This window comes from Vidua macroura, chromosome 10 (genome assembly GCF_024509145.1).
Source record: "Vidua macroura isolate BioBank_ID:100142 chromosome 10, ASM2450914v1, whole genome shotgun sequence".
NCBI lineage: Eukaryota > Metazoa > Chordata > Aves > Passeriformes > Viduidae > Vidua > Vidua macroura.
The window spans coordinates 6,871,212-6,893,550 of record NC_071580.1 but is presented as its reverse complement, the minus strand read 5'-3'; the positions used below and the strand labels follow the sequence as shown (position 1 = coordinate 6,893,550).

Here is a 22,339-nt window from a genome sequence, read left to right as displayed (position 1 = left end):
GGAGAGCCTATTTTTCACCAACTATGCATATTATTAGTTCTTTAATTATAAAACCTAATCATATTCATAGAAAATGTACAGATAAAAATAAGAGTTTCAAAAATTATTATTAAAGACATGAAATCAGAAAATGCAAGCAAAGAATTACCTCTGCACACATATTTTGCATCTAATCTTAGCAGGTGCTGAAATTTCACACTTTTTCATTAGGTAAAGTTATGAGAACAGGTGGCTAAAAGATATCCCTAATGTTTATATATACTCATATAAAACTTCTTTTTGCACTTGTAAGTTCAGGTGATTCATTTTTTCCAGGTAATATTGATGGTTTGTCAAACATCCTGAAAATATATTCTATACTATTATGTGCAAGATAAAATGCTTGTGTTTGAATTAAATTAATGACATATATATTTATAGGGTTGTGTAATATATTTTTACAAAACTTAAGGTAAAGGATTCCCAGCAAGGAACTCTACATGAGTAATGCCTAAGTCAAGCCTTTACTCCTTCAGTGCTATCATTTATGATGCCCTGAAAGTCAGGTTCTCTACAGTCACTTAGGTATTCTCTTACCTGGGATTAGAACAAGGTACCCTCTGAGTATTCACATTGTCACACAAAGGTTCCCCTCCATGGTAGATACCTGTCCTAACATAGATCTGAAAATAACATCCATATTAGTCTTTGAAATTTACTGCAAACAAATGTTTTCATTGCAGTCAACACATACCATGATTACAACACATTATCCTTTCATTTTCAGCAAGTGAAAAACAAAACCAAAACTGAAAACCAAACAGCTCCAGCACTCCTCAAATTAATTCATGCTCTGTTGGGTGTTTATAAGCATATCAGTCTAGAAAAAGTGTTTTGGTCTTTCTCCTCATTAATTGCAATACTACTTCTTAAAAAATACGGTAACAAACTTGAAATGAACACTAAAAATCACCCCTGGAATTTATTCTCCATTCTTCCTGTGCTAAGGTGTTGTGAAAGGAATTCCAAGGAAAGAGAGCTGGGGTTGTAGATGTCTTAAATGGAATTGAACACTACACCTGCTTTTTGTCCCCTATTACCCCACATCTTCACTTCCCTAAACAAAGACAGCATCAGTTACTCATCAGTTACTGTAATACATTCTTAAACATAATTACTTAGAAGACAGATAACATTTCTTTTTCTATCCATTACAATCTCTGCTGAAGTGCTACACAAACTGTCTCCTCCTTCTACCAGGCAGAATATTTAGCTAATTACCACAACTCACACATTTTAAGCAGTATAAAAAAATTTCCAGATGCTAAATCATGGGTGTGTTCTTTAGAATTAAATACTCCAATTTAAGTAAAAGAGTGGTATCATTTTCTAACATGTTAAATAACAACTCTTTTCCAATGTCAAAACACTCAGGAGGGAAACCATGAGCTGCTGAAAAGCCACCAAGTGACGCCGTACCTTGTCTATGTCTCTAATGTTCACATTTACATAGGTAGCACAGAGGATCCTTATTCTGAGAGCACTGTTGATGGTCCAGAGGGATTTGGTGGTAGCCTCTCCGTTCATGTAGGGCGTGGCCGTGGAGATGCGCCTGGAGTAGGATGGCATGGTGAAGGTGTCCAGGGGCAGCTGCGTGTACAGGCTCTCCTTGGCCATCAGCATCAGGTTGGGCATGCGGCCAAGCATGATGCAGCTCCTTATGTACTGCAAGGAAACAACCTAAGTGCTGTGTCTTTTCAAAGCCTACACTCTTGGTAATGGAAACCTAAAAAGATACTTGGGGAGACAGGAAAGTGAAAGAGCTTATCGTGTCCTGCATGCACACCCTGCACAGTGATAGCAGGTACAGCAGTCTGGACATGTTGGTGAGTAGGGTCACACAGCCACATCTCATGTTCTGAGATGTGAAGATCTACAATAATGGAAGGCTGAACTGGAGAGAGATAGGAGCTGAAAAAAACACCAGCTGGGTTTGTTGTAGAGCTCCTCAGCCCCAGCACAGCACAGAGCAGATGGATTTGAGCTGTTCCTGGAAGCAACTGAGATGTTTTGGAACAGCAGCCTGCAGTGCAGCACAGGTGACTGACAGTGCCAGTCCCAGGCAGGGAGCACAAGGTAAGCAGCAGACACGCTCATTTTTGGCTCAGTTGTGCTCATTACCTTACACTCAGCACTGATCCTGACACACTTCACCTGTCCATTCAGGTCTGAGTGCTGAGAGCATTTAGTCTGGCAACACTACCACAAAACACAGTGTGTTAGGACAGGTCCAGCCTGGAGTTAATGAGCAGGCTCTGCTGGGGCACAGCAAAGGCAGACCAGATGCTTCTGAAGAAACCACGCTAGATCAAATAGGTCTGGTGTTTGATCTTCAGATGACTCGGCAAAATTATTCACATATGCCTGCACTTGTTCCCCAGCTCCCAGAGTATAGAGATACTTTTCCCATTATTCAGGATACCCCACCCCTCCTTCTCTCCTCCACTGCTCTGAAGATCAGATTGTCAACCATTTTAGCCAAGGGAATGGGAGCAGTTTATTACAACAATACATTCCTTCAAGAGGAAGCAGCAGCAGCTGCTCAGATGCTCCTCTGTCCCATGTTCTGTCTCACACTCCCAGCACTAACAAACCCAGGCAGTGAAGGACGGACAGACAGACACAAGGAAGACTCAGCAATGATTTCTGCAGTGCTGGATGTCTACATTTTTTATCTTATTAAAGTAACGATAAAGCTGTAACAGGAAAACGGTTTTCTCTTTTACCACCCCTTCAGGACAGGATTTACAGTAATGGTTGTTTCATAATTTACAGTCTGATCAAATTTCCTGTTTCATTACATCAGAACCATTCAAATATAGCTCATCTTTTGCCATTAAAAATCTAGGATATTTCTGAAAATACCTACGTTTGATTTAGCACTAATATTAGAGGGAAACATTCAAAGAAGAAAAATTACATGAGTGATACAAATTCTAGTTCAAACTACCTTTTCTTCCCCCTCTCCCTTCTGAAGCACATGGATTAGCCAATTTGTGCTATGTCACTTCCTATGTTTTGGATTAATATAATGAAAAAGCCAGACTTAATACTGATCATTTTTCTCTGCATAAATTTGGATTACTTTGGTGTAGTTCAAAAGAAATCCTTTATGTTACTCACCTTATACTGGCTCAGTGGACATTTTTCTAGCAAGTATTCATCACAGCCACAGACTTTTAAAATATATTTGCCCTGGTACTCCAAGACACAAAGTTTCAGTTGTTCAGATGACAGCAACATACTTCTAGTTTTCTTCCTAATTGCTTCAGCAATAACTTGCTCAGGCACACAGTCATGATTGATTTTTAAGGTGTATTTCTGCTTATCATTGTTTGGTGAGACTATTACCCAAATCACCACTATAATTTGCCCTGGAATAAATATAAAATAATGTCAGGCCTATAATTTTCAATGCAGTTTTCAAACAAACAACTCCCATGCCTCCCCAACACAAAGATTTGCTTTTAGTATTAAAAGAAGATGTAAACAAGATTCATTGCCCAAACTGAGAGAGGGTTTATAATTTCTGCAAGGAACTAGATGCATTAAGTTTATTTTTGTCTCTAGTGGAAATTCAAATGTTTAGCCCTGAGGTTAAGAATATTTTTATTAACTGAAAACTACTATTTGGCCTTCAAAAACCAGCAGTAACTCTTTCACATTTGAGGACTGCAACGTAACTCAATGATTCAGCATTATTATTGCATTCAGATATCTGAATGCCATAGAAAACTGCAAAGCCAACAAGTTGTTCCCACCCACTAAAAAAGTCACCTCTATTTACTGAGTTATATTTCAAGATTCAGTTAGAATAGCACAATTTTAAATATCCTTTTGAATGTAGAGTCCATCAAGAAGATTATTCTCAATAACTTAAGTGTTAACATATTGCTGGAGTGTACTAAAAACAGCACATAAAACAGTGATCTACCTAAGTCAACAGCTGTACTCTTTGATTTCAAACACTGAAAATATGTTTCTGCTGTAAATATTGCCCTTACCTTTGTCTAGTTTGTTGTATATGTGTTTGGGGAGTTCAGCTGAGGACTCTACATTTGGAGGATAGACATACAGTGCTCTGCTGTGTGGGGCATTGGCATCCCGCAGATCCACGGCTTCTTTGCACACGTTCAGAATGTTTCTTCTGAAGTCTTGTACTTCTGGATCCTTCACCATGTCAAACTCACAGACAGGCATGCCAATAGCAAAACCTACAGCATTGGAGCAGCATGAGGATAAAATTGTAACTGACAAGTAGAGCTAAAAATTTCTTCAATCAGTCACAAAAAAAGCCAACATAAAGCAAAATACAGCCTAAAATACATGCCAGCTTCTACATGCATACATAATTGTTTTAAAACATTCGAGAACTACACAGTTCTAAAGTTAAGTGCACTCAGCAGACACAGAAAAGGTTAGAAAACAGGTGTACATTCCCTGAAGATCCTGGAAGCCTTAAATCACTGCTCTCACAGCCAACATTCCTCCTGGAGGTAAAGGACCAGGACTCAACTTCCTTTGAAGTCAGCACAGAGTTTCCAGAGGGGCTGTGAAATTTGATTTTTTCTCAAACCCTGGCAGGATTATTGGTAGCTATTAGGACCATAATCAACTTTGCTTACAATGGAATGACAGCTATTAATTTTTTTTTTAATGATCTACATTATTTAAGTGAGCACTCCAAGAGACACTGAACTTAAGCTCTTTTGACACAGGTCCACATAATAACAGTGCTTTTCTTTCAGGTCCTCAGTCTCAGATGTAATTCCATTTACTTTAATGGGATTACTTGGATAAATCATCATTTATGCATGAGTGTTCAAATGGAAACTTTCAATTGTGTTGCATGGTTACCCAACCACTGCTCTCCCCAACTCCTGAACACGATGAGCTTTACAAAACAGAAGTAATTTACTTATTATGCATTCGTCACAATTAAATCATTTAACAATTAGCAGTACCTCAGAACAAGTATTTCCAGTTGACAAGTCTCTGCCACTGCAGTACACATTTGTTAGCAATGAAACAGGAGTGGGTATGTTTATATTGCCTCAATTTAATTCTTAACCAAGATGTTTGAACAAATGTCAGATTCCCTGTGCTTCCACAACGGATCATGGAAAATCAGAAGCTACTCCAGAGATGATTCAAAACATCAATTTCTCTCGCCTTCGCATCTCCAATCTCAAGTGGTTTTTTTCCCTCCTCTCCCTATGCTCTTGTGTCAGAAGGGGGAAGAAGAAAGGTGAGAAAACCTAATTTCTGAAATTTTACTTTCTAAGCAAGCTAGAGCAGTATTAAAATCTGTGCCCACAAACGTGGTTTAAGATTTGTAGTTAAATCTAAAATTTATAATTCTGTAAACTCCAAACTAAATTATAACTGACTTCCCAAATAATAGGACAGGCGTTGCTCTGTAATAATATGAAATCCTGCTAAAAAAAGATGAGCAAAAAGATACCCTCTAACCCACAGGCAACTACAAATATGTTTTACAAAGCCAAAGTGAATGAAACAGATCAGAAAACAGGAGTTTCAGTCACTGATTATAAGTATTGGCTTTACTATGATCAGCATTTTTGGACATTTGATGCAACAACTGACAGCTATGAAACATGACAGATCCAGGTGACAAACATGACCCATTTCAGTTTTTTATATATTGAGGAGGAGTATCAGTTAAACAGTGTTGCAAAAAAAAAAAAAAAAAATCTCACCTATTTCTCTGTTAAGAATCTTTTCTTCTCTGTTACCTACTGGTTCAATAACTTTCAGGAAGGGCTGAAACAGTCGCAGGTCACAAAGTCTCCGTGTTTCATCGAAAAACTCTTCTCTCTCTGCTTCCTGTGTAACACTTACAAAAATGTAAGAAGATTCATCTTGAAGGAGCTGATAGAGAGGGTACTTCCTTGCTTCTTTAAAGAGTTCATGTTTAATAGTCAGTAAGGTGGCCTCACGGAGGCATTCTAGAGTCACTATCATTCCATTTGGGAGGAGACACTCCACCAGGATCCTGGGGGGCATCAAGTGGATGCCCCATAGTTCACCAGATGATGGCCGTGGAGGCATTTTTAAGTCTTGGGGTAACTTTGGACTTCAAGCAGTGATTCGTACATGTAAACCTGAGTGAAAATCAGAAATTTAAATGTCAAAATTTAAAATACAAACATCACCGAGAATTTCAGATAAAATGGTTCAAACGCCACTTACAACTGCAGATGAATATGCAGGGCTGTATTTTACATTCATAAAAAGGACTTGATAAAAATAAGCCTAAGAACTTGTATTTGAATCTAAATATCTACTCAAACAAAACAGTTAATACTAGTTTGGAAAAATCCCAATACACATATAGTCTTAAGAATAGAGGAATTTTTTTTTTATCTGAACTTTTAATTCATTAATAGAACACTTCAATAGCAGAGGGATGAAAATACCTAATACTCAAATTATTATAGAAATTTTAAACCAAATCTCAAGCCACATTCTCCACAGTTTTCATTTGGAAAGTGAAGCATTTACTATAATTTGGATGATACAAACCATCAGCTCTTTTAAGTTTAGCTACACCAAGGCTTCCACATTTAATTTTTTTTCTCATATCAAACCTCTAAATATTGAAACAACACTTACATTATAGTTGTAAATATTTACTAAAAGCTCTAAACTTGATTTTAAGAATCCATGTACACATAAGACTTGGCCATAGCTGTTTCAGATCAGTATAAGCTACCTACACCAACAACAAACCCTTTTTTCCATTAATGAGACAGAAGAATTGAGCCCCACTAACACTTTGTAGTTGGGCTTGTTTTATTTAGTGCCAATGCCCTGTTCCAGTTCCCTTTGGCAGCTGCATGAATGTCCCTGCCAAGCCAAAGGAAAGGAGGGGAACACGTGTGACCCTGTATCTGTGCTGCTCAGGCCATCTTAGAGCAGAGGAAATGAGTATGAGAAAGAGAGAAAATGAGAATGGGACAGAGTATGAGAAAACCAGAGTCTGGACAGAGCAGAGATGTTTTATAGCCCAGTGGGTGAGGGGAGATGCCAGAAAGAGAGCAGAACTACCCAGCAGGCACACAGTGACACTTCACCAATAAACACTCCTAATCCCTACCTATTTTTAATTTCTTTAACCAGAGGCAGTATTTGTGTATTTGCAAAAGAAATCCAGTTTGTTCAGAATGTTTTCACATACAAACTGTTGGCATCCTGTGACAAGACTGAAGAACACTTCATGTTTACAAAATATTTGGTCTTTTTTACTGGAATCCTGATATTTTCACACAGTATCCTAGATTTTTCTGTAATGAAATAAAGTTGCTTATCTGTGCATTCATTGCTCTTAATTTTGGATAGATCCATCACAGAATCATAGAATGTTAAGGATTGGAAGGAACCCTAAAGAGCATCTCATTCCAGCTCCCATTTCCACTATCCCAGGTTGTCCCAAGCCCTGTCCAACCTGGCCTTGGACACTTCAGGGATGGGGCAGCCACAGCTTCTCTGGGCAACCTGTGCCACAGTCTCCCCTTCCTCACAATCATGAATTTCTTCCTAAAATCTACCTAGCCTAAATTTAACCTCATTCAGTTTGTACCCATTACTCCTTGTCCTCTGTGTCCTACAGTCACAAGCCCTCTTGGGACTGGCCCTGTATCTCAGTTTGCTTCACAACAGAAAGGATGGGAAACCCACAAGCCAACAGCTTCACATGTCTTCTGTTGGATCAACTTCCTGAAAGCTCTCACTGTGGAAAAGCAATGGCTGCAATGCTTGCCCTTTGCTCAGCAAGTTTTAAAACTATGCATTTATATGAAAATACATTTCTGTATATATTAATTAAATTATGTACATATAAAATTAATGTGTAACATTTTATACGTAAGTAAAGAAAAAGTGATCCTCCCTACTGCATTAGCATTTCTTTTCTAAAAAGTTTTCTTCCAAGTACATCCAGTACCTGCTCTTGCCACGCTTCAGGTTCTTACAAAGAAACATCAGAATGAAAATGAGGTTTTCCCAAATTCACTGCTTCCTAAGCAACTCTGAGTAGCAATAGGGTTGTCTTTTTTAATCCCTCCTTTGTAGTTGTAGTTTGGGCTTTTAAAAATATCCACAAAAGTATTGAAGTGCCACTGCAGATTTAGAAAAATGCTTCTCCAATACCACCTCATGCATATTTAGAAACGCTTTGCAACTGACTTCTTTTTAAGAAAGTGCTTAAAGAAGCTGTTTTATTTCCCCCATCATTGTGATAGCCTCAGTGAGCGGATGCTGAAAGATCTCAGCACACACAGTGTATTTACAGAGACAAAACTGGGAAGCTTACCAATTACAAAACATTACCAGTGAACCCAAATAACACCATTCAGACTAACTCCGAGGGTTCCAAACCACTGATAACTATCCTCAGCTCACAGATAAAATGAAATACACAAGTTAAATGGCATCTTTTTGATCACTGAATCACATGCCTATTTACATTTCTTAACTGCAAACACAGGCAGAAGCACATCACTGTTATGGCACAAACCAGCACAAAGCCCCCAAACAAACAAGAATATGCAGTCATATGAGCTTTCCTGTCCACACACACACAATGATAGTACAGATGGACGCAACCAAATTAAATATTCACAACACAGACTCAGCTGATACCAGCAGCCTTTTAATTTCAGTTCCAGCATCCTGCTGAGGCTCTTTGGAACCATGAGAGCCCATTTTCAGCCTGCCCAAGGTGTGTGTTCTCACTCCTCACCCTGCTGGCACTGGGGCTCCCTGAGCCAACTGTTACAGGTCAGATGGATGGAAGAGGCAGAGAACAACTCACTTTCCCTTTCTTGTGCTGCCTTCTGTTGCTTTAGCTCCTTCCTGAGATCCCCATGGAGTCAGCCTAATGCAGGTCTGCACTGGGGGGCTGCCTGACTGCAGCAGGGCTGGGCAAGAGCAGCTGCAAGGATGGTGCCTCGTGCTACTGCAAGTTTTCCTCCCTCCTTACCAACAACAAAGAAACAGAGACAGGAGTGGGGGGGATAAATGTAAATCCTTTTAGCCAAGCATCTCTTCAAAATAAACATCAGCCTTGGCTTTCCTTAAAGAATTCAAACCTTAAATGACAACTCAGTACCTTTTCTTTAAAAACTTATAAATGGTCCAAATGTGACATACCAAAATCTACAATTTTTAGAGCAACTGCACCAAGACAGCAGCTTTTGTTCCAAGCTGGGATACAGGCATGTGCTAGAATGGTGCATACAGTGACTGTGTGCACATTCATTCCACTTGCACATGTAAGCACGCCTCCAGGCTTTGGATTTGGAAAGCAAGAATGTAAACAGAAACGGTTTTGAAGTATAGCTGGCAGCTTGTGTTTCTGTGTACACTTTAAAATCTGGAAGGCTGCCTGGAATAAATAGAATCAATTATGTTCTTCGACAGTAAAAGGACTGTAATTTTAAGGGAATTCTAGAGAGATGTTATTTAAATCAAACTCCAAATGAACACTTCATCACACCTGCAATCCCTGACCTTCCTAAAGCACCTTAAACACTTTTCTCCTGCCAAAAGCTTTGGGACATCTGAACTAGCACAAAACAATCTCTAGTTTTGGGAATTCATTCAAAAAGAATAAACATACATGAGGAAAGACAGCAGGAAGATAAATATGCCTTCCATAATACAGATTCCTACTTGCTTCCAGGTACACTTAGCATATGAATACTAATTTATATAACCTATTTTCTTATAGGTTACATAAATAATATCATCTAATATAGATTGTATAGTTCCTTATTAAGAATATAATATTCTAAGTTTAGAAAATTTGGTTTCAGTAAACTATGACAGTTCTATTGCCTCACAGATGAAAACATGCTCTGCATGTCAGAGGGGCAATCTAGAGGAAAAAATATTATTGTTCACTTTAGCAGACATAGCCTGTCTGTCATCAGCATAACTACCTACAGTTACTTTTGAGGCTCTGCGAGAAGTTCTTCCCTCTCTAAAGAACCAACTAGCAAGAAATGTTAACAAGCATACAAGGAAGCAAAAAGTGCACTGTGCTGTAATATTGTACTGAAGTATAGAGTATGGGATGCTCATGGAAAGAAGTACATACATCCCAGTGACTGAGCAATCTGCACTGCTGTACACATCAGCCACTGTTTCAAAACCCATTCAAAAGGACAGACTGAACGCTCCATACAATTTTATCAGCCCACGGTTGAAACTGAATGAGTCATTCAGCAAACTGTTACACTTTAATTGAAGTCCATTAGTTTCTCCAGTCGCAAGACAAATCCCATTACACTGTTTTTACAGACAGGATGTAGCAATGTTTTATAATATTTTGTGGCATCTTTGGTATCAGTGAGCTGCTCATTAGGATTTGTGTCTGGATTTGATTTCTTTTCCAGGCAGAAGTTTTCCTTGGACTCCTAGCATTGCCTTCTATTCATTTAACAGTCCAACAATTTATGATCCTGATTTACTGTGCACTCATCTGTAGGTTAAATGATTTTCCTGATTCTCTATCACACTGACAGAAGTATCAGTTACAGGTATGAACCCAAATAAGCTTTTTTTTGTGGAATCCCCAGAACAGAAGCTGTGAGTTTGTGCAAATAAAAGAGCTCCTGGAACAAGAATAACACTTTTCAGAATGCAAGGGACATTTCTAAATGCCAAAATGTTTTATTCTCACCATCAGACAGATCAGACACTCTAAAACATGAAGAGAACTGAACAGAATTGTCTGTCTAATTTTGCTGCTGTCCAAACCTGCTGTGTGGTGACAGTAAGACTGCCCCAGACTAGGTATTTTCAGTACTGTCCTTTTGTTCTTCCTGTTTGACAAGCTGGCACTCTTCCAGAATCCAGGAAGGCTAGTACAAAGATGTCTGAAACTGTCCTCCATGAAAACATTATTATACACAGATTTAACTGGTAAAAATACTGCTTTGTTCAGAACAGAAAACAGCAGACTCTTGCACTGCAGGCGTGTCTAATTCATACGTATTGCTTTCGTCCGTATTTCCCAGAAAACATGCAGATACCCGGAACTCCTTATCTGATCACAAACAGCAGCCCAAGGGAAGCAAACAGGAGGATTTAACACCGTCAAAAACATCTTAGCATTTTGTTTCCTTCTGAAGCAGGCAAGTATTTCCAAACACTACCAATTTTATTTGTAGTTACCTGTTTCTTCCACCCTTCAAAACCAGTGCTGAGTACATTTGCCTTGTTCTAGACTGAGCTAAAGACCCCTAAAATTATTGGCAACATCTGTAGAATAATAGTACTGCTGAAATACTAGATCTTTTTTTTTTTTCCTGAATGCAAAAGCTCACTAGAATTTAGTGAAAAGCAGTTTCAGTTTAGTTAGATATGAGAATATGGGGTGGCTACGTTTCAGAGCTGTTCTCTTTAAAGTTATCTTACATCCAGATTGTTTTTCAGAATACAATATTCTCCTAGTGACTCTCAGATACTATGAATAAAAGTAATGGTGAGGTCATCCTGAAAAAAGAAGAACTCACTACAAAGTATTTCCCAAGAGGAACTATGTGTGCTATGTTGCTGCAGGATCAAACAGCTGAAACAAATCCAAAATGATCAATTTAAAAATATTTACTATTGCTGGAGTATTTTTTTCCTTTCCAAGTGAACCAAAAGACCTTTGTGAATTCTTATTCTGAAATCCCCTTGCTTGCCCTCCCCCATCCATGCAGGCACAGTGTTTATAGCTTCCCTCACTGTCTGGGAGCCATGAAAACAGGATCACGAGAAAGAAGCATTTTCAAGTTGCTGGTGACCTCCAGAACTCCCACTACGACTGTGCCTTCTCCTTAGGGATCCCATGACATGCCAAAGGCAGAATATCTGTCCTAGAACATTTTCTTCCAGCTAAAGGCAGAACTTTTTCTCTTTGTTAAACAAAGAAAAGCCTGGAATTAAATTTTCCTTTTTAGTCCAAAATCATTCAGTAATTCCATCCCTAGCTCCACCTCAAAGGACAGGATTTTGTTATTTATAGAGGACTAGTAGTCATAAAGCACAATAAAAAATTAGAAAAGCAACATATCATCTATTTACACTTCACATATCTGCTTACTCATTATTTCAGCAATTAGCTTGGCTTGGTGTGTAGCAGGATGAGAATTACCTTTCCACCTGGCTCTGTGCTGCTCCTGCACAGTAGGCTGTGAGCTCTGAAGGTCAGTGAGCAGCACCCAAATTCTTTCAAGCTGTTTAAATCAGAGCAACATGCCATTTTGTACCCATAGAAATAAGGTTTTCCTTTGATTACATATTTTTGTTTAATACTCCATTTCATATGGCTGAAAAACATTGTTTTATGTGAACATCAGGAAAAACACAAAGCCAAAGCACACCACAAAACCTTACTCTGCTCCTTGCTGCAAATATTAATGGTTTCAATGTCAGCTTTCACATGCAGTTCTACTTTTGGAAATTAGTGCCAGACGATGTAAACAAAAGCTTACTCTAGAATGTAACTAATGAAACCAGGTTTGAGAAGTAAAAATGCTGGTTATATAACAAAAAAAGAAAAAATCCACCTTAAATAATTCTGTTTACTTTTCTTTCCATGTTTCTTCCCATCCTCCCACCTTCCTGGGATATTTGGAATGCAGACAGTAAACAGGATCTTTAAAAACAGGAAGTGCTGGCACACAGACAAGGAACCAGAGCAGAGTTAATCCAGGTGTTCTGTGCTCCAGTCTAGTCTGAACCCCCACCCAACATAAGCAGCTGTATAGCAGACCTGTAACTCAGATCCAGGGCCTTTCCCAGTGTTGATCTCCCCAAATTTGTCACCTTGGCTTTTAGAAGTAACTGCTGCAGCACGATGAACCTCCAGCTGCACTGAGGAAGAGGAAAGATTTCCTCTCCCAACTGTCCCTACCCAGAAAGGCAGGGAAAGAACCGCAACAAAACTCCGGAGGTACTGCAGACCTCACACAGTTACACTTACCTCTCTGACACGAGCAACGGTGTCAGGAGTGTTCAATTATTAATTTACATTCATCTTTGCACAGAATAGTCATCCTGTGAGCCCTTTCTTTCCTGAGAAGCAGCTGAAAAAGACATCAGACTCAGACTGACTTACAGTATCTTGTTTACTTCCCATATAACGTTTCTTAGGATGCAGTCTGGCAGCAACTTTAAATTGAGATAAAGTGTTTCTGCTGTACTAAGTTACTCCAGACCTTGAAAGCAACCAATGTGTAAAACCAGAAAAGCTTTTGCAGTGGCAGTGGATAGCACCATTCTTGCATCTTCACAGATTTTTAAGAGTAAGCCTAGAACACTGAACTGGAAACATAAGTTTCAGTTCTGTAATCCAAATATAAATTAGCTTTCCAATTATGCTATCTTTACAGACTTCTGCAGCCAAATAGTACTTAACAGGAGCATGGGTTTAGTCTGCATGGACTTACTGAATTCAGTTAGCAGAAATCATTATCTTTTATTTACTGGCAAACAGAGGATAGCACACAACTTCATTTCTGTTAGAGGATTTGTAAGGAACCACATGCCTCAGCAAAAGCCATGGAAGCAGATTGTTTTATTTTTCTCTTTGTTTAAACTCCTCAACTGAAAAACTAAAACAATGCTTCTCCACTGAGCTACTCCTTAGCTCCCTTTTCAAAACCATTTGTTGAGCGAAGGAAGTTTGTAGCAGAGTTAACACAAAGGCACAGCCACTATAATGAAAAAACTCAATTCTGCAGCTAAATACACTTGTCCTATAAACAGCTGAAACTCACACAGTTCTTAGCAGGTTATCCTATGAAAGACACATGGAATAAGTCAGCAGCAAACAAATCCGGTGCCGTGCAAACCCTGCGCTGTGGAAGCTGTTGTCTACCTCCACACAAGCTACAATCACAACAAGAAAATACCACAGCTTTTCAAGGGTCAGTCACAAATGAAGTCCTACTCCCTATCACTTGTTTGTGATACAGTCAATGGTGATTAACTAAATATTCATTTGGCAGTAGATGATAAACCTGCTGAGAGGTAAACAGCAACAGTTTTCCATAAAATATTTTCAACAGACCAAGATTGTCCTGCCTACCCCCCACACCAAGTGGGGATAATATTCATCTGCAAAGAATTTGGCAACACTAATTGCTCACATCAGGCTTCATCTCCCTAAAGGTCACAGATCACACTGGTGTACTGCACCTAAGCACATAGGAAAACTGGGCCTTCTATATGAAACAACACTGCAAGACTAAATTCCCAATTCTGTAAGCTTATCTGACTGCTTCATGTAAGTTACAAAGAAAAGTTTCTCTGAAACCTCAAGGAGTGTTTATTCTCATTGTAGCTGTTGACCCTGGTTAAACAGCACTTTTCTCTGCATTTACAAGCTGGATACCACAATCGTGATGCTCAAGACATCAATACATTTGCATCTGTGTTCAACAAGTGCAAACAAACACGATTCACTGTGACTGTCTGTGTCAGCAGGCCCTGCACACTCCAGCCTGAAGCTCAAAACCAGCTCTGGTAAACGGGGACATGGTTCTTTAGCATCCTTAATCAAATGGCTATCACTCCTGTACATGACTTTAGAAACATCTGTTACGATTTGATGTTAAAGTTTCCTGCAGAAGTTAGGCTGCAGATGAAACCAAATGCCTGTTAAACTATATCAACATTATTCTGCCACATTAAGTGTACAAGGGAAAGAGGAGAGAGAGAGTGCAAGCAAGAGAGAGAGAAGGTCACCACCATGGATCCTGTGGTGTCCCGTTGGTCCTCCAGTGCCCTGGGCTTCTTCACAGTGGTGGCAGAATCCCACGTGGCTCCCTCCCAGTCAGTTTTAAACCATCCCTCGCGACCATGAGACGCTTGAGTGGTTTTTGTTTCCTCATTAGCATGAGAGGTGAGAGTAGGCGTGGTTTTTCAGATCCTCATTAGCATGAGGCAGAGTGGGAGTGGTTTTTGGCTCCTCATTAGCATGAGATGTGAGAGTGGGTGTGGTCTCACCATTGCACATGGTCAGGTCTTATTTTGGTGGTCATTAAGGGTCTCCTCTGCGGGTCATACAAGGCACACATTCCCCAAAACCAAGAGTCCTCTTTGTGACCCCACTCCTTGGCTTGTGCAGTTACACACCTGTTCTATAACACACCCCATGAGCATTGCTGTGAAAAGCACTGCTTTTGGTCAGAACAGAAACTCTTCATTTTTGTGGCTCATGCACAGGCAGCTCTGGTGTTTCTGCAACAAGTTTCACCACTAAGCAAGTGTTTAAGGCAGATGCTGGAAATGTTAATACCCCTTTCCTTACAGCATCTGCTTTGCAAACCATGTTGTGCAACACAAGCTTGGTAAGCATGGGGCTACTAAGACACAAAGCTGTGTGTTGTGCATCCCTTTTTCCTCTACTTCAAGCTGTAACCCAAATCGTTTCTCTGACAAGGTCAGCATACCAGCAATTTGTGGTTGATGCATCAGAAAGAAATGGCTAGTGTTTGTCTAAATAGATAATGTTTGCAGTGAACATGAACTTCCAAAGAAGTGACATAAGCTCATAGGTATTTAAGCAGTGACTATCAGCCACCTCTCTGTAGTAGTTTAAGGATTCCCCAGCTTCTCAGTTTAGAAAGTCACTTTCATATCCAGATTAAATGGTTTGAGACTAAGGCACATGCAGCCTACTTACTACTACAATCAGAGCTCTGTAAGAAGGATATATTAAATTGAAAGGCCTTTACTTTAAAAAAGTCAAAAAGATACTGGTAGTAATCAGTCACTGCTATTGAGGAAATTTTACACATTTACACACAAAATGAAGTATTTTTTAAATACATGGATGGTTCTTCTTCATTAATGTTTTTGTAGGTTTGTATATTCAAAAAGACTGACATCAGTTTTCATCCTGGTGAAGTTTAAACATAGAATAGAACAGAAGACAACAAAAGCTCAAGTGTTTTGGATTTAATTTCCACCCATTAAAAAAACAGCAATTAGGGAAGCATATCTATCTTGCAAAGCATCTTTTTTGTTGTTTAAATAAATGCCTGCTCACCTACCAGGACAACAAGAGACTGGAATCTATAATCATGGTTACACTTCTCATATCACCCTGAAGCTGTTTGTGATACTGCACTATCTGCTGATGTGCAGTGAAAAGCCTGGAAAAGAGGTGATGAAAGAAGACCTGAAGAGCTGGATTACAAAGCACTTTGACAACGTATTTAAGAAAAGTTTCCATAGTCAGGAATAGGTTTTGCTATCCTTTTCTTCATGTATAAACTCTGCCATTTTATTGCCTGTTCGCTTCTGTTTTCATCTTTATCTCTTGGTGGCAGTTTTTGCCATCGCTCCCGAACTGTCAAAACATTCCAAGCTGGAGCTATCTGAGATCAAGGCAGTGCTGCTGAGCTGTGATAACAGCAGCAGTGCTTTATGCTCCATTTCAGAGCAAGCTGAAGAGGAAGGCAAGTTATTAGAATTTTATATGTTCAACTTTGGTTGAACACGAGCAAAAGAGTTAATCTCTACCTTCTCAAATAAAATGTTAAAATCAATTTAAGCCCTTTCTTTTAACTAGCAATCTCTTATCCAAAAACTTAAGGTAACTGTATAAGTTTATCCTCTCCAATTACACCATTACAATTTCATTTATTACCATCTTACACTGAAATACAAATGCAATTTATCACAAATCATTCTTTGTGAAAAACTTGCTAGATTGGCAGTGGAACTCACAGGCACATCCTCAATTATACATCATAATCAAAACGATTCCAGATGTCTGGTTGTTGCTTAAAAATTAGCTCTTAAACACCAGAGGCTTTCTTGGGACAAGTGCTCTTTTACAGTACTTAACACCTGAAAATTGAATATTTCAGAGGTGACAGCATGAAACTGCATGAAGATAAAACAAAATATATTTATCACTTCCCTCCCACCAGTGGAGACTGCCTTGATAAACTGGTAAGTAGAACTGGTTGTTCAACATCCACATAGGCAGAAGAGCAATTTTCAGTGTTATTAGTATCACTTCCACTTTTATTATTAGTCACAGCATTTCCTGATTATTCTGTAAAGAGCTGGAATATAAATAAAAAAATGAAGACTAAGTGCTATGTTTTAGAGTCTAAGCAGTTTAACACCACAGGCATATGTTGGAATATTTGGAATGCTAGTTTTGACTTCCCTTTTCTCAGAGGAAGTTAGCTCTATCTAGAAAGTTCTTGTGTTAGCACCATTAACTTCCATCTTTCAAACCATGCCTGTAGTCAAGAGTCAAGTTAAGTGTTTTCCAGATTTAATGAAAAGTATCTTAATGGCACAAGCCCCGAAGCTGGATCACAACATTCCTCATCACAGAAAGCGCATTTATTGAGTTGTGTCAGAACTGAAACTGAATAGTTTGAGAAAGAAACAATTCCTCTCCACTCTGTCTGCCTGGTAAACAAGCCCTTACCCCTCTGCTCATTCTCCCTCATTTGCACTTGTATTTTCAAGCATTCCATATTTAGTTTGCCAATGTCTTTGCAGAGATCAGTCTCCTCACTTTACCAGCAAGTCAGATGTCAAAGTCCCAAGGTACTGGAAATTTTGTTCTTTTAGATTCAGATCACAGAACAGGCATGTATTTCTACCTATGGCTGATTAGTCTCAGAAGAAATGCTGAATCTTGAATATTGTCCTTTCAGTACTGTTCAAAGTTTCTTGCATTTTGAGAACGTTCAAGAATTTTTTTCTTTATTAATTGCTGATAGCTAAGAAAAGGAACAAGGTTGCAACAAGGAGTAACTTCTTTATTCAACAATTTAGTGTCCTCTGCAAGGATCCACAGCTTAAGAGTGGACAGATTTTTTCCAAGACAACAATAGTACTTTCACCAGAAAATTAATGCTTTTGGAAGAAGTAGGACCTAATTTAACAGCAAGAGTTAAAAATCAGGAACAGTCTTGGAGCATATTGGGCAAGAGTCATTCATCACCATTAACTGCTAGATTAAGTATTGGCAAAAGACTAACGAGTATGAAAAAAAGAAAAACAGTGAAGTCCTAATGACAGATAAGTTTTTTGACATGTTGTGCAGTCTAGGAGGCAACCACCCAGCTTTCTCTCTTTTCTGTTGGAAAGAAAATAACCCAAGGGATGTTTCTCTATATTTCTTTCCCTTAGAAAAGGGTCAGAATATACAGATTTACCACAATAAATGTGACTCAGCTAACTAAAAATTTCAGGGAATTTACAGTCAGTCTTAGTCAATTCAGTAAGTCTCCTGTATTCAACAAATATGCTTTGTGGTTCACAACCTTCAAAAGCTACATTTGCAAATCTTTCTTTAATCAGAAGGTGTAGGCAAAACTGCCAAGGTTTTTCTGCATAAAAATCCATGAAGGTGAGTTAATTAAAGCAAATGTGTTAATGAGTAGACAAAAATCCCAAACAACAAACCCCAGTCTCTTTGGGCTTTATCTAACCCTCCACTGGTGAAAAGCAACAGGACATGAAACCAGAGATCACTGAACCTAAAGCTGTATGTTTGACCCAACTGTTTGTTCTTAAACTCGACTGAAGCAGCCACTGCTATTGCTGCAAGTCAAGCAAAGCTTCACCAGTGCTCCATCATTCTTCCCGTTCAACTTGACTAAGGTAAGCTGGCCTCTTAGAATTTTGTTTTTACATTTCTGGAGCTCAGGTATGTGAGCACATTTTTCCAAAGACAGACTATAACCATTCCCAGGGAGTTTCCTTAGCAGACACAATTGACCAAGTGCTTTTATCCCCTGCTTTGCTGGCTTTAAGAACACTGGAAATAGAGAACAGGTGATGATGTCTACTGTCCCTCACATTCCTTCTTTGAAATACACAGGCCTCTTAGATTGTCTTGCACAAAATCTGTGCCCAGAATTAGAAAAATACTTTTCTAGAATTCAAGTGTACTTGCATCCCATATAAAACAACGTATGTGCTAAGTATTGCTTAGACTGAGAAGGCAGATCCAGAATTACATAAACTGTACTCAGTCTGCTGCATTTCTATATGACTACAAGCTAACGTACAGCGTTTATAAAAATGCCTCTTTTTCTTTTTTAAACCAGTTTAATTCCCTCTACCCCCTAGCTGGGCTTCATTTTGTGCTGGATTTTTTGTTTGTTTGATTGATTGTGTGGGTTTGTTTGTTTGGATTTTGTTAAAGTTAATACTATACCAGTGCTGCAAAAGCAAAAAAAAAAAACAAAACAAAAAAACCAAAAAACCAAACACCAAAACACAGCAGTTAATACTCAGAGTATTATTTCTGGTCCATTTAACACTTCATTAACCATTCAAAAACAGATCTGTAGAACAAATTCAGTTGGGAGGAACCTCTGGAGGTTATCTTGACCAACTCCGTAATCAAAACAAATCACATACATTTGTTGTCCAATTAAATATAGAGAGGAACAAATATATTCTCTCCACTGCTCCCATTTGGATCAGGACACTACAAAGAGACAATTGAAAGATAATTCCTTGCCATGACACATTCAACTTCAAAAGCAAAAGCAAATTCCCATCCAGTTTTAGCATAAATATTTTTGTGGCCTCTTCTAGTCATAGCTACAGACAGGCATCATCCCCTTGGAGCAGCTGGATGTCTGGCTTTTTAAAAGGATGAGACAAAACTCCCACAATCATGGAAAGCAATGCATAAAAAGCTGCAAAACCCCCAAACCTTAGGTCACACTAGAAGCCATGTCTGTTCTCCAGTTAGTCAATGTACAAACTCTTATTCTTTCCCTCCAAGTGCTCCCCCTCCAACTCCATCATACACACCAAAAATGCAGATATGGCCCACTTTTTTCTCAGTGGGGAGGATTTACTAGATCTCACATATTTTTCAGTAATTACAAACCAGTATGTAATATGACAAAACTTAGTTGTATAATGTTATTTGAAGACTGAACTAGAAAGACAAGTTTTGCAGGATTATTTTTGTCCAGTTATAAATAACAAAAGCAGCTTCTGCATCAGTATTGAAGTTAAAACAAAGTATCTTACCTTCCCCTCACCCAAAGACAACACTCCTCAATGTCCTATTAACTACAGTCTTTGTTAACCTTCATTAATGAACTGCACTAGGCAAAGCAAAGCTACATGATACCAGTCTAGAGCTGCTGTTATTTCTTGTGTGATTTGGAACTAACATATCATCATCCTAATTTCCTCTCCCCCCTAACAGGCAAACAAAACCAATAGCAACAATCTTCCATTTGGAAATGAGTGATATTTGCAAGGTGTTTGGAGTATTCCTGACACCCAGAGAGAATCTGCACCAGAAATCTCAAAGATTGCACAATGAGTTGATGTTTTAAGTACAAAATATAAGAAAACAGTTTTTGCTGACTTAGGCTTGCTGCCTAGTAATTTAGAGATAGTTTTAACTCAGAAAGAAATTAAAGTTAGGATGATCATCAAGGTTGTTCCAAGTTGTATTACACAGGAGCAAGCCATTAAAAAGCACACCACACACAAAAATCTGAGCAACTGTGGATCAGGATGTCCATTTCTTATGCCATAACACCTTTTAAAGATGTGCTTTTCTTCCAATAACTGGAAACCTCTTGTGAGGTTACTTAGTTTGTTTTGTGAGATAGCATGAGGCTAAAGCATGAACTCCTTGCTGGTTGCAGAAATTCATATTCTAAAGCTTTGAACAACTTTTAAAAAAAGAGTCATCCAGGAAAAAGTATCCTCCATTTGCTCACAGAAAGCAGGAGTATCGTGATTATCAGAGAAACAGTTAACTCAGTATTGAACCACTTTATGACTTCCAATAAAGCACAATTGCTTTGTAAACAAATCAGCTACACCCCCTTTCCCAAAGAATACTCCAGAAAGAAGGAAAAAAAAAGTAAATACAGTATATGTAACAACAAACAGAATTAACTTGCCATTGATACAGAATGACAATTTGGAGCAGCCAATTAAAACACTTTGGCATGGATTTGTAGGCTGGGATTCGCCTGTCCTGAATGAACACCAAGCACTGTCTCCAGATTGCTAAGAATGGCACCAAGTTAACACCTAGGAAATGCAGGGCATCTCACCAGTCAAACTCCAACTGCAGCTCCGGACCTGCTGCATTTATTGTCCTAATGAAAAAATGGAATATTCCATGGATCCCATAGGAATTGTGTGGTTCCATAAATTCCTCTGTGAACATTGTGAGCTTGGTTGATGTGTGCTTTCTCTACATTGGCTAAAACATGCTTCTAAATAAGTAACAACTCTGACAGTTTTCCAACGCTATTCTTTGAGAATAAAGTTATTTATTGTGAAGCTTTAAGTTCAAATGGGGCTTTATTTTGGAACAGCTTATCCAGTCAGTTCCTCATAGCAGACACATTAATAAATCCCATCACCCTGCATACTGGACTATTCCCAGGAACTAACAAAGTTTACACACAAGAAGTGGACTTTGATTATTACATTGCATTATAGAATTGCAGCATGGAAGCAACAAGTATGAGTACACCTCTATAAACTAACAGTGAGATGGAAGAAACTAAAGAATGAGTCAGATCACGATGGGAAAGTTTCTAACTTTATCCAATGTGATAAATTTGAACACCTGGTACAGCTCAAAGCAGGGATGTGAAAGTACAAATAAGTAACAAAACAAAATACATTTTTTCTATTAAGTTCTACAAAATATAGACTTAGCTTAGAACCCAATTTACCACTCCTTTATAAGTTTGCTGCAGAATTAAATCAAGAAAAGCATCATATTCGCTACTGTCTACTTTTAAAGTATATATACTTGCCTCCTGTTTGTTCTGAATAGGTCCTGCTTATAAAGTAACCTTAGTTCAATCAGGTCTTTAGTCAAAAAGAAAAGAAAGACAGAGAAAAAATATAAAAATTAAAGACATATCCATAGAAGCTACAGAAATAATTGGCCTGATATCTTAATAACTTAAGGAATACTGAAAACAGCCACAAAACCCCCAAAGGAAAACAAACAGGCAGTTTGTGCTAGTTTGGCCAAAGTTTTGCTAATATAGAGTCTACCAGAAAACACACAAATACTGGCAAGAAACAGCAGTTTCATATTTAACATCAGTACAAACCGATCTCTGGGCAGCATAAAATAGGAAAGAAGGTTTTACAAGCAGCAGGGACGAGACACTGCTACTGTCAGCCGAGCGCATCTGGAAGCCGGAGCTTGTGCGCCAGGATCCACACACACCCATCGGGAGGGGCTCCGCTCCCAGCGGCATCACCCAGCCCCGTCCCCAGCACTGCC

The 22,339-nt window shown here is 38.7% G+C and overlaps 1 protein-coding gene across 6 annotated transcripts in view; it reads right to left on the bottom strand.

The window, feature by feature from the left end:
* PIK3CA (phosphatidylinositol-4,5-bisphosphate 3-kinase catalytic subunit alpha) overlaps window positions 1-16,692 on the bottom strand; it is a 35,699-nt gene extending 19,007 nt beyond the window's left edge. The window contains exons 1-8 of one of the 6 annotated variants that reach the window (XM_053986853.1): window positions 13,040-14,797; window positions 12,624-12,730; window positions 12,209-12,290; window positions 5,760-6,164; window positions 4,044-4,253; window positions 3,163-3,413; window positions 1,459-1,704; window positions 577-662 (exon numbers count right to left, since the gene is read on the bottom strand). In XM_053986853.1, the coding sequence (XP_053842828.1) occupies window positions 577-662; window positions 1,459-1,704; window positions 3,163-3,413; window positions 4,044-4,253; window positions 5,760-6,111 (1,145 nt within the window). In that variant the 5' untranslated portion in view covers window positions 6,112-6,164; window positions 12,209-12,290; window positions 12,624-12,730; window positions 13,040-14,797. The other 5 variants (XM_053986856.1, XM_053986854.1, XM_053986857.1 and 2 more) reach the window with 5 other exon arrangements.
* Between the last annotated feature and the right edge of the window lie 5,647 nt (window positions 16,693-22,339).